The 12794-nt window shown below is 33.4% G+C and overlaps 1 protein-coding gene across 1 annotated transcript; it reads left to right on the plus strand.

Annotated features, from left to right (window-relative positions):
• Positions 1-8733: 8733 nt before the first annotated feature.
• Positions 8734-12065, plus strand: LOC142635314 (uncharacterized). Its single transcript, XM_075809497.1, has 6 exons — positions 8734-9657; positions 10363-10923; positions 11324-11438; positions 11565-11725; positions 11822-11909; positions 12046-12065. Exons 1-6 carry the CDS (start codon positions 8734-8736, stop codon positions 12063-12065), a joined length of 1869 nt encoding a protein of 622 aa, XP_075665612.1.
• The last annotated feature ends 729 nt before the right edge of the window (positions 12066-12794 follow it).

Genomic DNA, 12794 nt, shown 5'->3' on the forward strand with positions numbered 1-12794 from the left:
GATTATATGTATGTATATGTCTATTAATTACATAATATAGTACTCGTATTTTACTTACAAATTCTAACATGATCAGTTAGGGTAAGCTGGTCTACCTTCGTATTAGTGAGAGAAGGGGTGGAGAGTGAGTGGTGATTAGAAACAGTCTGAGGTTGGGGAGTTGGTGTCATATTGCTCTGCAGAAAAAGATAAAGAGAGTGATGAGAGAATTGAGAAGCCTGCATGTCTATTCTTTTTTGGTGTCATATTGCTCTGCAGAAAGAGATAAAAAGAGAGTGATGAGTATTGAGAAGCCTGCAGGTCTATTCTTTTTGGGTCTGAAAGTGAGAAACTTCAAATTTTACGGGAAGTCGAAGGAATATTTCGGATGTGCCAGTCACATCTTTAACTTTCAAAACCTTAAATAAAAATAAATAGGACCTTAAGTTAACATATATGTTGGCAAAATTTCGTAGCCACACACAACTCTAATATATTGTCACCTGATTCCTATTTCTTCTTCTTTATAATAATATACTAGTGTATAACTCGTGCGTATACATAGTACAATAAAAAACAATCAAAATTATATATATATATATATATATATATATATATATATATATATATATATATATGTAAGGACACGAAAATCTGGCAGCCCAAACTCACTAAGAATAGCAAAATTGGTGCTGTCGAGTTAGGCTCAAACTAATAGATATTTATAAAGAGAGTGGGGTAAAACAAGTTAGGCTTAGCGCGAGAATTCAGACAGAGAGGGAATGAATGAAAATCAAAGATTATGTATATAAATGGTTCTTTACAATCTCGCACGAGAACAATGTTCGTGCGTAAGGATATATACTATTGTCTCTCTCTCTCTCTCTCTCTCTCTCTCTCTCTCTCTCTATTCTTGTTCTAATCTTATTTCCCTGATATTTTTTGGGGGCGTCCTTTCATCTCGAAGTCCTCTTTCTTTATATACTCCTAAGCTTATTACATCCTAGCCCTCCATCTACAATTCTCCCGACTCTCCTTAGGACACTTGCCCCTTTAAACCTCTGTTGAAGGTAGTAGAAGGAGCTACTTAGCTATGAATTCTACTGTTTAGGTCATTTTCTCATCAATACAACTGATAAAACTATTGTCAGTCATTTAATGCGGAGGCAGTAGGTGAGCTTTTACTAGAAACTTCTTTCACCTACCTTGACTCTCTCTCTCTAAACACCATCCTCTCCATTCGAACTTCCAGGAAGTATTTTGTCTCTTCTCCACCTATCCTCAGGCGAGTTTCCTCCTCGGGCTTGGAATGCTTTTATAATGATAGTCACAGCTTGTTGAATCCTTCCTTGATCCTCGGGTCCCCATAATATATATATATATGAATTCAAATTATACCTAGGTCATTTTAGTTTTTTTTTTTTTTTAGATATATACATGAGTTTACTTTTTTTATTTGATTTTTTTATAGTCTATCAATATTAAACTCTTCTTCTTTTGCACAAAATTAACTCTAGAAAAAAAAATTATAAAAAAAAAAACTTAAATAGAAGACATGGTGCAAAATTAGATAACAATTGAAATTCAATTTAGAATCTAATTAAAATTTCTCACAATTTTTGCTCTCACTCTCTCTCTCTCTCTCTCTCTCTCTCTCTCTCTCTCTCTCTCTCTCTCTCTCTCTCTCTCTCTCTCTCTCTATATATATATATATATATATATTTATTTATTTATTTATTTATCGATACATGACAGTTTTGGGCAAGATTAACAGAATGCAGATGCAACTTGATAGATTCTCAATTATATATACCAGGATAGTTCGTAACATCTTCTGATGTGATATTTTATTTGAATTAGATTAGATCTTTTAGCACAAGGCATATTTGAAAGGTACCCAATTGAGATTCAGATTTTGTTTTTGTCGAGCAAGATATGTACTCCTCTCCTCTGTGATATGACCCATCAGTGTTAATGTATATATACTATGATACTATCCATGAAAGGTCTTACACATCTCGATGATATTAATTTTTCTAAAACTCAGGAACTTTGCTATTAAAATACCTTTATATCTAGAAAGAACATTACTCATTTTAACACATTTAGCCGACTATTTTGAGGATTTTTTTTTTTAAGAAGAAGGCTGTAAATTTATTAAATAATATCAGCTAAAATTATAGCATTGGGGGTGTCGAAGAATATTCTCCATCGACACCAAAAATCCGCTAACATGTCTAGCAATATTGTGAGCAATAAAATTACCCTGTCTCAATATGTGAAAAACGAAAAAGCAGTAAAGGATTCCACTAAAGATTTCTCCCCTTTGACCAAGTGACCATAAAATTAAAGCAAAGGAAACATCCTCGTTCTTCAATTCATTAGTAACTATCTCTGAATCTTCCTTGAGAATAACAGATGATAGATCAAAATCATGAACAAAGGTTAAAGCCAAATGAAATAAAATCACATTTTCATCATATGGTCAGAAAAATGACAATTTTTAACCTGATGTGCTCATTGTGACTTGTGAGCCATTCAACAGCCAAAATTGGGAATTAACACTAATTTCCAAACAATATAATTAGTAGGCATTGTTACAAAACTATATTTTTTACTAACATCTCGAGTCTAAAAGACTCGATTTTGAGCTTATAAATCGAGTCTCAAAAACTCGATTTCAGTGTTCTGATTTGGCATTTCTTCCTTGTGGCGTCTACCTGAAAATCGAGTCTCTAAGACTAAATTCATAAGCCAAAAAAATTTTAAGTCTAAGTCATGTACAAGCCATTCCCAGAAATACCCAAAAAAAAAATTTAAGAAAACCCAAATCAGATCAGAGAGAGAAAGAATCCGAGGTATATTGTGAAATTGTTTTCTTCAATGGAGTCTACGATCTCAAACCCATATTTCAACATAGAAGAAGAAGAGTTGAAGCAAACGAAGCGTAGAAAAACCAAGATGCGAGATCCCGAATCGGATCCAAAATCCAAGACGATCAGATGGAGATCCGAATCAGAGCAAAGCTCATCAAAGCTCTCTGCCAAGTCTGCCGCAATTCCTCCTCCTCACCTTCGTCAGCCAAGCTCTCCTCCTCCTCCTCCTCCTCCGTAGGATGACACCTCGAGATCTGAAATGCGGCGAACCGAGTTCTCGTTGTATCGGGCCCATGACCACACACGGCCCCTGTCGAGCTAAAGCCACCCACACTGGTCAGAACCACCCACGTTGACTTGAAACTCGTCCACCCATGGTCCCACACCGATCTGAAGCCACCCACTCCGATCTCGATCTCTGACTGACTACAACCTATGTTTCTGTTTCTGGTTTTTTTTTCTCTCTCTCTCTTTCTTCTCTGATGAGAAGGTGTAAAGGGTATTTTAAGGGTTATAAATCGAGTCTTAGAGACTCAATTTCCAGGTAGAAGTCACGTGGAAAAATTCCACATTAAACGTGATCAGACCATGAAAACCGAGTCTTTGTGACTCGATTTATAGCCCAAAATCAAGTTTTTGAAACTCGAGATGTTAGTAAAATATATTTTTTTGAAACCGTGCCTATTAACTATATAGTTAGGAAAATGGGCTTAATCCCCAAGTTTGGCTGCCATTCAACTTAAATTTGATATATAGAATCCCATGTGTTCTTTATGACTTATTCAATTTTGTTGACCTTTTCTTTTCAATATATTTTTACTTTAAATGAATTCTTTCTATACTTATTGTCATTTTCTTGATATATGTCCAATATTTAATTTATGAGTATGCGTAAAATTTAGAAACTTCATTACATTAGGTTCTCAGCTAAATTCAAATACATAATGCAAGCTCAGTTAGCTCAATTGGTAAAATTTATGATGGTTAAATAAAAAATTTGGAATTCAATCTCTGCCTATACCATAAACTTATTGGTGTCTTGGTTTGATAATTAAAAATGCAATCATCAGAAGTGAACGTCATAAATTGAAATTCTATATATATAAAAATAAAATTCAAATACATAACTGCAATAAAATTAATTTAATTATTCTTAAAAATATGATATTATTTGTGCTTTATTGAACAATGTAACCATACATTTAAATTCAATTAGAAAACATATATACTGTACCTTAGAAATTTTATCTAAAATTTACCTTATGATTTTATATCTTTTGATTCATCTCCTTAATAAGCTAAACCCAATCTTTTTTTTCTTTAGAGAACCCCAAGCCTAATATTATTTAGTTCTCTTTATGTGTCTCAAAAAAGAATTAATTAAATTTGTACTATATATATTGATTATTAAATATTTACATTAATATATAAATGGGGTAAATTTCACAAACCTCCCCTGAGGTTTGTGATGATACTAACTAAGTCCAAAACATTTTAAAACCTACCAATTTCATCCACAAAAGACAACTTTGTCCCCTAAGCTTAAAAAAAAATGCCGTTACTTTTTTATTTTCTTTTCTTTCTCTCTCTTCTGTCTCTTTCCTCTCCACCTTTCTTCTTTGAGTTCTCCTTCTCATAATTGAACCTCAACCACCGGCGAAGCCCATGACCTTGGTCACCAGCATCAACACCACCACCACGCAAGGTCTTCCCGATACCCACTGCAAGATTGACACCATCAGCGCCGTCAACAGACTCTCACCCTCTCTCTCTCAAATCGGAACCCACATGGTGGTGGTGGTGGTGCTTCGATCTAAATCTTGCCTTCAACGGACTATCTCATCCTCTTTACGGCGGTGTTGTGGATCGTGGCATGACATTTGGATTTTAGATTTGGGTACTGTCTCTTCAGGAGACGAAGAAGCAGATCTTGTGATATGGTGTGTTTTTTCTAGTTTCTCTAATGAGGTTGACAATTGGGGTTGTGTTGATTTTCTGTCTTGTTTGGCTGAGATTTTTGCAAGTGTTTTGGGGGGGGGGGGGGAGGGTTGGGTTTTTTAGGAGATTTCATTAGGAATTTACAAAGGGATTTATGTGTTTTTGGCTTGGATTTTTGCTTGTTTTTCTAGTTTATCTGATGGGATTTTTAGGAGATGTTATTGGGAATTTTCAAAAGGATTTATGTGTGTTGTTTGACTTGGATTTTTTTTTTTTTTTTGGGTTTCTATTGATTTTGAGAGAGATTTTTTTTTTTTTTTTGTGATTTTTGCTGGTGTGTTTTTGGTCTGTCTGACAAGTGCGTTAATGGAGTCTTATCAATTAGACCTTGGGTAGGCAGGAGCCTAGATGGAGCACTAGACTTCGGCTTTAAAATGGATAGCCCTAACAAATATTCAAAATGAATTCTTTTGATCGACATCAGATATTTACAGGCAAGGTGTATTTTAAGGCAAGGGCTAGAGGTGTATTTAAAAATGGATAGCACTTGTTTTTGTCATCTACAAATATCTGAAGCCCAAAGAGAAGAGAGAGGTCGGAGAGTGAGAAATAGAGAGGGATACGAGAGAATAGAGAATCACTAACGGTGTTTGTATGTTTAGGGATAAAGTTGTCTTTTGAGGACTAAATTAGTTGGTTTTAAAATGTTTTAGACCTAGTTGGTATTATCACAAACCTCAAGGTAGGTTTGTGAAATTTACCCATATATATATATGGACAAAATTTAGATACAGTAATTTAGGTGTTGTTTCTTAGGTTCCCTTTTTAAAATTCAGTCATATGGCTAGTTAACTAAAAAATATACTTCTATCCCATGAAAAAAAAATTCCATATGGCAGAATCTTAAAATGGGAACCTAAGGAACAACACCTAAGTACTGTACCTAAGTCTTGCTCTCTCTCTCTCTCTCTCTCTCTCTATATATATATATATATATATATATATATGATAGGGTATGATAAAACACAACTCCAATATTGTCCATGACGGTCGTCTAGGACAAGGACAGGAAAACGAACATTGTAAAAAGCATGTCCGTGACAAGCTCTTCCATGTAGGAAGATGCTTGGACGAGCCCCACATGGTAGTAAAAATTGAAGTTTATTATGACAAAACCACTCTATCTCATCCAAGAGAGCCGTCCAGAACAGAAGATACAACCCACATAGGAAGGTCGTCCATATAAGGATAACCATCCGTGAGAAGGTCGTCTATAGAAGAACAACCTTCCTTGCAAGCAAGGTACGCTCGTCAAGAAGACCCCTGGACAAGCCCTTGACACTTAGAAAAATTCCCGATTCAGTAGTACAACTCCTTATTACATGCATAACTTCCAGTGACAGTTATATAAAAAAATGTAACTCCTAAACAGTTGTGGAAGTTATCCTTGAACCCTCAAACCTTCTCAAATATAGGAGAGGTTACAAGTTTAATAACCGTTTTCAGGGTGCACTATATAAACGCCCATTCAGGCCAAACAAAGGTACGTTTTTACATTTCTTGAAAAGTTGGAACTCTAAAATTTAAGAGATAAAACTAACTTTGACATCAGAGAGTTCTTGGCCGGCAATCCCGGTCACCTCTGATCATTGTTCTTTTTTTTTTTTAGGCTTTCAAGACAGTCACCACACCTTTGAAATCCGAACCATCCAGTCTACTAATTTTCTTTGCATCATCAATATATATATATATATATATATATATATATATATATATATATATATATATATATATATATATAAATATTTTGGTGTGGGTGTCTATTCCAAAAACTTTTATTCTTATTTATTTTTTAGCCGTTGGAAACTTATGAGTAAAATAGCCGTTAGACAATAATTGATAATATAGCCGCTAGGATTTTAAGGGTTATTAGTAACCAATAACTATAGCCTATTATCTTCATAAGTAGCCTATATAATACTCATCATAACACATTTTCTAAAGGGTTTTTTTACTACTCTATATTTTAAACATACACAACTCTACTATCTAACTCTCCTACATATTTTTCTACAAGAATATTTTTTCTTAAGGAAAGGCAATAGAAGGTTGTTCTTAAACCTTTTGTGAGTGAAAGTGCGTACATCACAAAGGTTAACGTTATAGTCTAATCCTGGAGGGTTGTTTGGCCAAGAGAACCAATCGCACCAAGTTTTACTTTGGGTGGCACGAATCAACTTTTAAGGACAACGCCCTTTGTGTGATTCTATAGCACTATGAGATTGTTCCTAAATTTACTTAAATTTATATTCTTATTGCTTATTTACATTCTTGCTAATTATTTGGGATATTGTTTGTTGTATCAAAGTTGTTTATTCACTATTATTTTTCCAACAATCTTAAAGGTTGATTTAGTTTCTCAAAATGGATAAACAAGTTGTTGATTCTCTTAAAGTCATTTCAGAAATTATGAATCTTGAACCTTTTGATGGAAATAATTTTAAACGTTGGAAAGAAAGGGTTTTCCCTATTTTTGAATTTACTGAAATTGACAGTGTTCTTCATGATCCAAACCCAATGATCCCGAAAAATTAGCAAAATGGTTAAAAATAAATAAATTATGTACACATACTATTAAGTGTGATTTAGCTAATAAGTTATGTACAGTTTTAGATCCCTGTATACTGGATTGTTTAACCTAATCAATTAACCAATTAGATTATTAGATTTATTATTCAGATCTAATTTAACACAATAAAATCATATAATGTAAAGAAGCGAAAAATAAAGAACACAAAGATCTGATGACCGAGGAAAACCTAACCGATAAAAAACTTGGGAAGGATTTAACCTAGCTATCCTCAAGGTAAAAACAGATCCACTATGAAATAATTGAAGTTTGTACAAGAAGACTTAGACCACTAACATCCTATTGCTACCTCGAGTAGAAAACTTACTACCATGAATACGTGACAGCTCCAAGTCCACGGACTACTTCTTTCTTTGATCTGTAGCAACCACAAGTTTATGTACTTGTGACTTTGAGACACCTCTCAAAGGTTTTGGATCTTCTTGAAAGTTCTTTATGCAACAACTGAATTCACCATCAAGTTCTTGATGCAAATCTTGATCTTGATAACTCTATGTGTGTGTATGAAGGTAAATACCTCTTAGACCTCACAAAAGATTCAATACATAACTTAACAAAGATTCTAGAGAGCTTTTGGGTACAAAACCCTAGATCTACAAAAGAGGCATAAGATTCTCTCTCTAAAAAGCCCTATAAAAACGTACTTAGAGTTTCCTTTATATACTAGGAGAAGTAGATCTGAAACTCTAATCCTTAATGGGCTTGAACTGCTGTTTGGGTTTAATTCAAATTTTACAAATACGATTCTCGATCAATCGAGTCTTACTTTCAATTGATCGAGCTTTGCAATTTTGCACAGTTTCTGCATTCAGCTCAATTCAAACTATAACAAATAAACTTTGACCAAGTCTAAACCTAGACTCATTATTTTGATCATGGTTTGCCAACATATACAAAGTGAAGTTCTAATACATTTAGTTCCTAAAGTCTTAGAACCTAACAAGTTATTTGATAATTATTGTCATTTTACTTATACTAAAGATTTATGGGATGAACTTAATGGTTGTTATGAGTTTGAGGATAAGGGTGCTAAAAAAACTGCTATAGCTAAATATGTCTTTTCAAATGTGTGAAGAAAAAACTGTTTCTAGCCAAATTGAAGATTTTCAAAAATTACTTTTTGACTTAGCCAAAGAGGGTGATAATTTACTCGAAAGGTTTATGGCTCATGGCCTTGTTTATAAGTTGCCGGACTCTTGGAAAGAGTATAAGCACCGATATAACCATCATAGAACTTATTTAAATCTTCAACAAACTATTTTCGATATTTAAATAGAAGAGACTAATAGAATGTCCGAAATTTCTTCTAAAGCAAAGGAATTTACTTCCAAGGCTAATATTGTAGAGGGAGGACCCTTTAGACCTCCACAAAACAATAAGAAATATGATCCTAGAGGCAAAGGAAAGTTTTATAACAAAAATAACCCATATCCTCAAATCCAAAAGAAAAAAGGTAATTGTTTCAATTGTGGTAAGACAGGTCATTATGCAGCAACTTGTACAGTGAGAGACAACTTCAAAAACAATAACAACAACAAGGGCTCAACATCAAACAAAGCAAATGTGGTGGAAACCGAACAGGTCATTGTGGTAGTGGTGTCCGAGGCACATTTGGTCTCAAGTGTGAAAAGATGGGTAGTAGATTCGGCTTGCACAAAACATATTGGTGCATTCAAAGAGGAGTTTACTTCCTACACTCCAATAGTGGAAGGCACTGAGTTTGTTTATGTTGGGGACAATAGGCCTATACTAGTGAGTGGCAAACAGAAGGTACTCTTGAAGCTAACTTTTGGTAAAACTCTTTCACTCACTAATGTCCTCCATATACCTCATTTTCGACACAATCTCATCTCAGTACGTTTGCTTGGTAAAGCTAGTATTAAAGTTCTATTTGATGGTGGCATAGTTACTTTATCTAAAAATGAAATCTTTGTTGGTAAGGATTATGATAATGATGGTCTTTTTGTACTTAATGTTGATCAAGTCATTAATGAAAATGGTTCATCTTCTTATGCTTACTTGGTTGATTCTATTAATGTGTGGCACGGTAGACATGGACATATAAATCTTGGTTACATAAAGAAAATGAAAGAATGTGGAATCATAAACTCACTAAGTGAAGCAAACATGGAAAAATGTGAAATTTGTGCCGAAACTAAAATCACCAAGAAACCTTGTAAATCTATAACAAGAGAATCCGAACTCCTTAGTTTGGTACATAGTGACTTGGGTGATTTAAAACACACAATGACTAGAGGTGGTAAAATTTTTTATGTAATCTTTGTTGATGACCATTATAGATTCACTAAACTTTATTTACTAAGAACCAAAGATGAAGCTTTGGATATGTTTATAAAATATAAAAATGAAGTTGAGAACCAAAAGAATAAAATGATTAAAAGACTTAGAACGGATAAAGGAGGTGAATATGAGTCTAACTCCTTTAAAGAATTTTGTGAACAAAATGGCATAATACACGAGGTAACTCCTCCTTATTCACCTGAATCTAATGGAATAGCCGAACGGAAAAATAGTACTCTTAAAGAGATGATGAAAGCTATGCTTGTTAGTTCTGGGCTATCTTCCAATATGTGACGGGAAGCCATTCTTTTGGCTTGTCATATACAGAATAAGGTACCTCATAAAAAAACTGGTAAAACTCTTTATGAACTTTGGGAAAGACGTAAGCCTAACTTGGAATACCTCAAAGTATGGGGGTGTTTGGCTAAGGTTATGCTGCCTGGGCCTAAAAAGAGAAAACTTGGTTCTCGAACATGTAATTGTGTGTTTATTGGATATGCAAGCAATAGTTCATGTTATAGATTTCTAGTTATCAGGAGTGATATTTTAGAATCTTACACTATTATTGAATTTGAAAATGTTATATTCTTTGAACATTTGTTTCCTTTGAAAAATAAGGAAAAAGTACTGTATGAATCTATTGATACTTCTAATGATCTTGTTGATGACGTGCAAGAATTAAGAAGGAGTAAGCGAGCTAGGAAGGAAAAGCGTTACGGTAACAATTTCCTTGCCTATATAGTTGAAGATGAACCTGTAAGTTATTATGATGCAATTAAATCTATTGATGCACCATTTTGGTTGGAAGCTATTAATAGTGAATTAGATTCCATTATGTCTAATCATTCTTGGGAATTAGTTGAGCTTCCTCCTAAGGTTAAGCCTATTGGTTGCAAATGGATATTTAAAAGGAAATTAAAACCAGATGATACAATAGATAAGTATAAAGCACGCTTAGTAGCTAAGGGCTATAAGCAAAAATATAATGTTGATTATTTTGATACCTATTCTCCAATTACTAGAATTGCATCTATAAGAATTTTGTTTGCCATTGCATCTATTCACAAACTTGTTATACATCAAATGGATGTTAAAACTGCTTTTTTAAATGGTGATTTAAAAGAAGAAATTTATATGAAGCAACCCGAGGGTTATGTTGTCCATGGACAAGAACACAAAGTTTGTAAATTGGTTAAATCCTTGTATGGATTAAAACAAGCACCTAAATAATGGCATGAGAAATTTGATAATATGATGCTTACACATGGATATGTGATTAATGGTGCAGATAAATGCATATATAGTAAGTTTAATAATAATGAATGTGTCATTATTTGTTTATATGTTGATGATGACTTGCTTATATTTGGAACTAGCCATAATGTTGTGCATGATACTAAAAGTTTTTTTGCCTCTAAATTTAATATGAAATATTTAGGTGAGACAAATGTTATTTTGAACATTAAGATCCTATGGACAATGATTGCATTATACTATCACAATCTCATTATGTGGAGAAAATACTTTAAAAAAATTGAACATTTTGATGTCACCTATGTCTACTCCATATGAATCAAAGGTGCGCTTGATTAAAAATCGTGGTGATAGTGTTTCAGAAGATAAATATGCACAAATTATTGGTAGTTTAATGTTTTTGACAAATTGTACTCGTCCTGATATTGCATATGTTGTTGGTAGATTGAATAGATACACTCATAATCCTAGTATTGAGCATTGAGATGCAATATTTAAATTATTGAGATATTTAAAAGGGACTTTTGATTTTGGTTTGTCATATTGTGCATGTCTTACTGTTTTAGAAGGATATTGTGATGCTAATTGGATCTCTGATACAGATGAGGTGAAGCTCACTAGTGGATATGTGTTTACACTAGCTGGAGGGACTGTCTCTTGGAAGTTAACAAAGCAGACTTGCATAGCGAGATCCACCATGGAAGCAGAGTTAGTGGCCTTAGAGAAGGTTGGGTCCAAAGCCGAGTGGCTTAGGAGTTTATTAATTGATATACCTCTTTTTACTAACTCTATTGCTTCTGTTTGCATTCATTGTGATTGCCAGGCTACTATAGCACGTGCTAAGAACAAAATTTATAATGAGAAAAGTCGACATATCCAATTGAGGCACAATATTGTGAGGCAGCTTATTGGTAAACATAATAGGAGAAAGATTTTTGAAAAACCAAGCCAATATACTATCATACATACAAGGTGTTGCAAAAAATTAAGTAGCCACCCTAAATTTGCTTATTTGACTCTTAAACTTCCTTCTTGCTCATATGATAGATAAAAATTTTAAGGAGTAAATTTGAGAAAAATTCATTTAGAATTGATATGTTTAAACGTATGTTTAGACACAAATATAAAAATAAAACAAAAAACATAACAGCATTACAATGGGATGGATTGATACCTTAAGTAAATTCTACTATCGTTTTCTTTTAATTAAAAATTATTTATTAAAAAGTATCAAATTGTGAACAAAGTATTGAACATTACGAATTTTTATATAGGTATCTTACTTACCCCGCTTAGAGAGAAGATGAAGTATGCAAAATTGATGTCACGTGTTAATCAAAATTAAATAATAAAAAAAAAAACTGTGCAATATTCTACTAAATAAACCAAAATTATTGTTGGGCAATTTCATAAACCATAAGAGGGCATTCGATTTGCCATGATGTGCCCTTAATGTGATGCGCATCATGGTAATGTGACATTACGGTGATTATAAAATTTGGTAAAGTAACTGAAGTTATTTCGAGGGACATTTATGAAAATTAACCAAATAAAGCAACATTAGATTTTTGAAATGTGATGAGAATTTAATTAATGAACCAAACATTGTAATGTTGCATTCCATTAAACACATACATGAATCTAGGATTACAATAATATAACATCACACTTGAAGTGGTATCAAGCGAACCAAACGTCCTCTAAGTGTATCTGTTATTGATGCAACTCCTGCACCTAACATGCTAAATTGTATCCAGCCATGAAAATGAAACTAACCAGGGAGTAAATAGGCCTCA

The sequence above is a fragment of the Castanea sativa genome, chromosome 5, assembly GCF_040712315.1.
Source record: "Castanea sativa cultivar Marrone di Chiusa Pesio chromosome 5, ASM4071231v1".
Taxonomy (NCBI): Eukaryota; Viridiplantae; Streptophyta; class Magnoliopsida; order Fagales; family Fagaceae; genus Castanea; species Castanea sativa.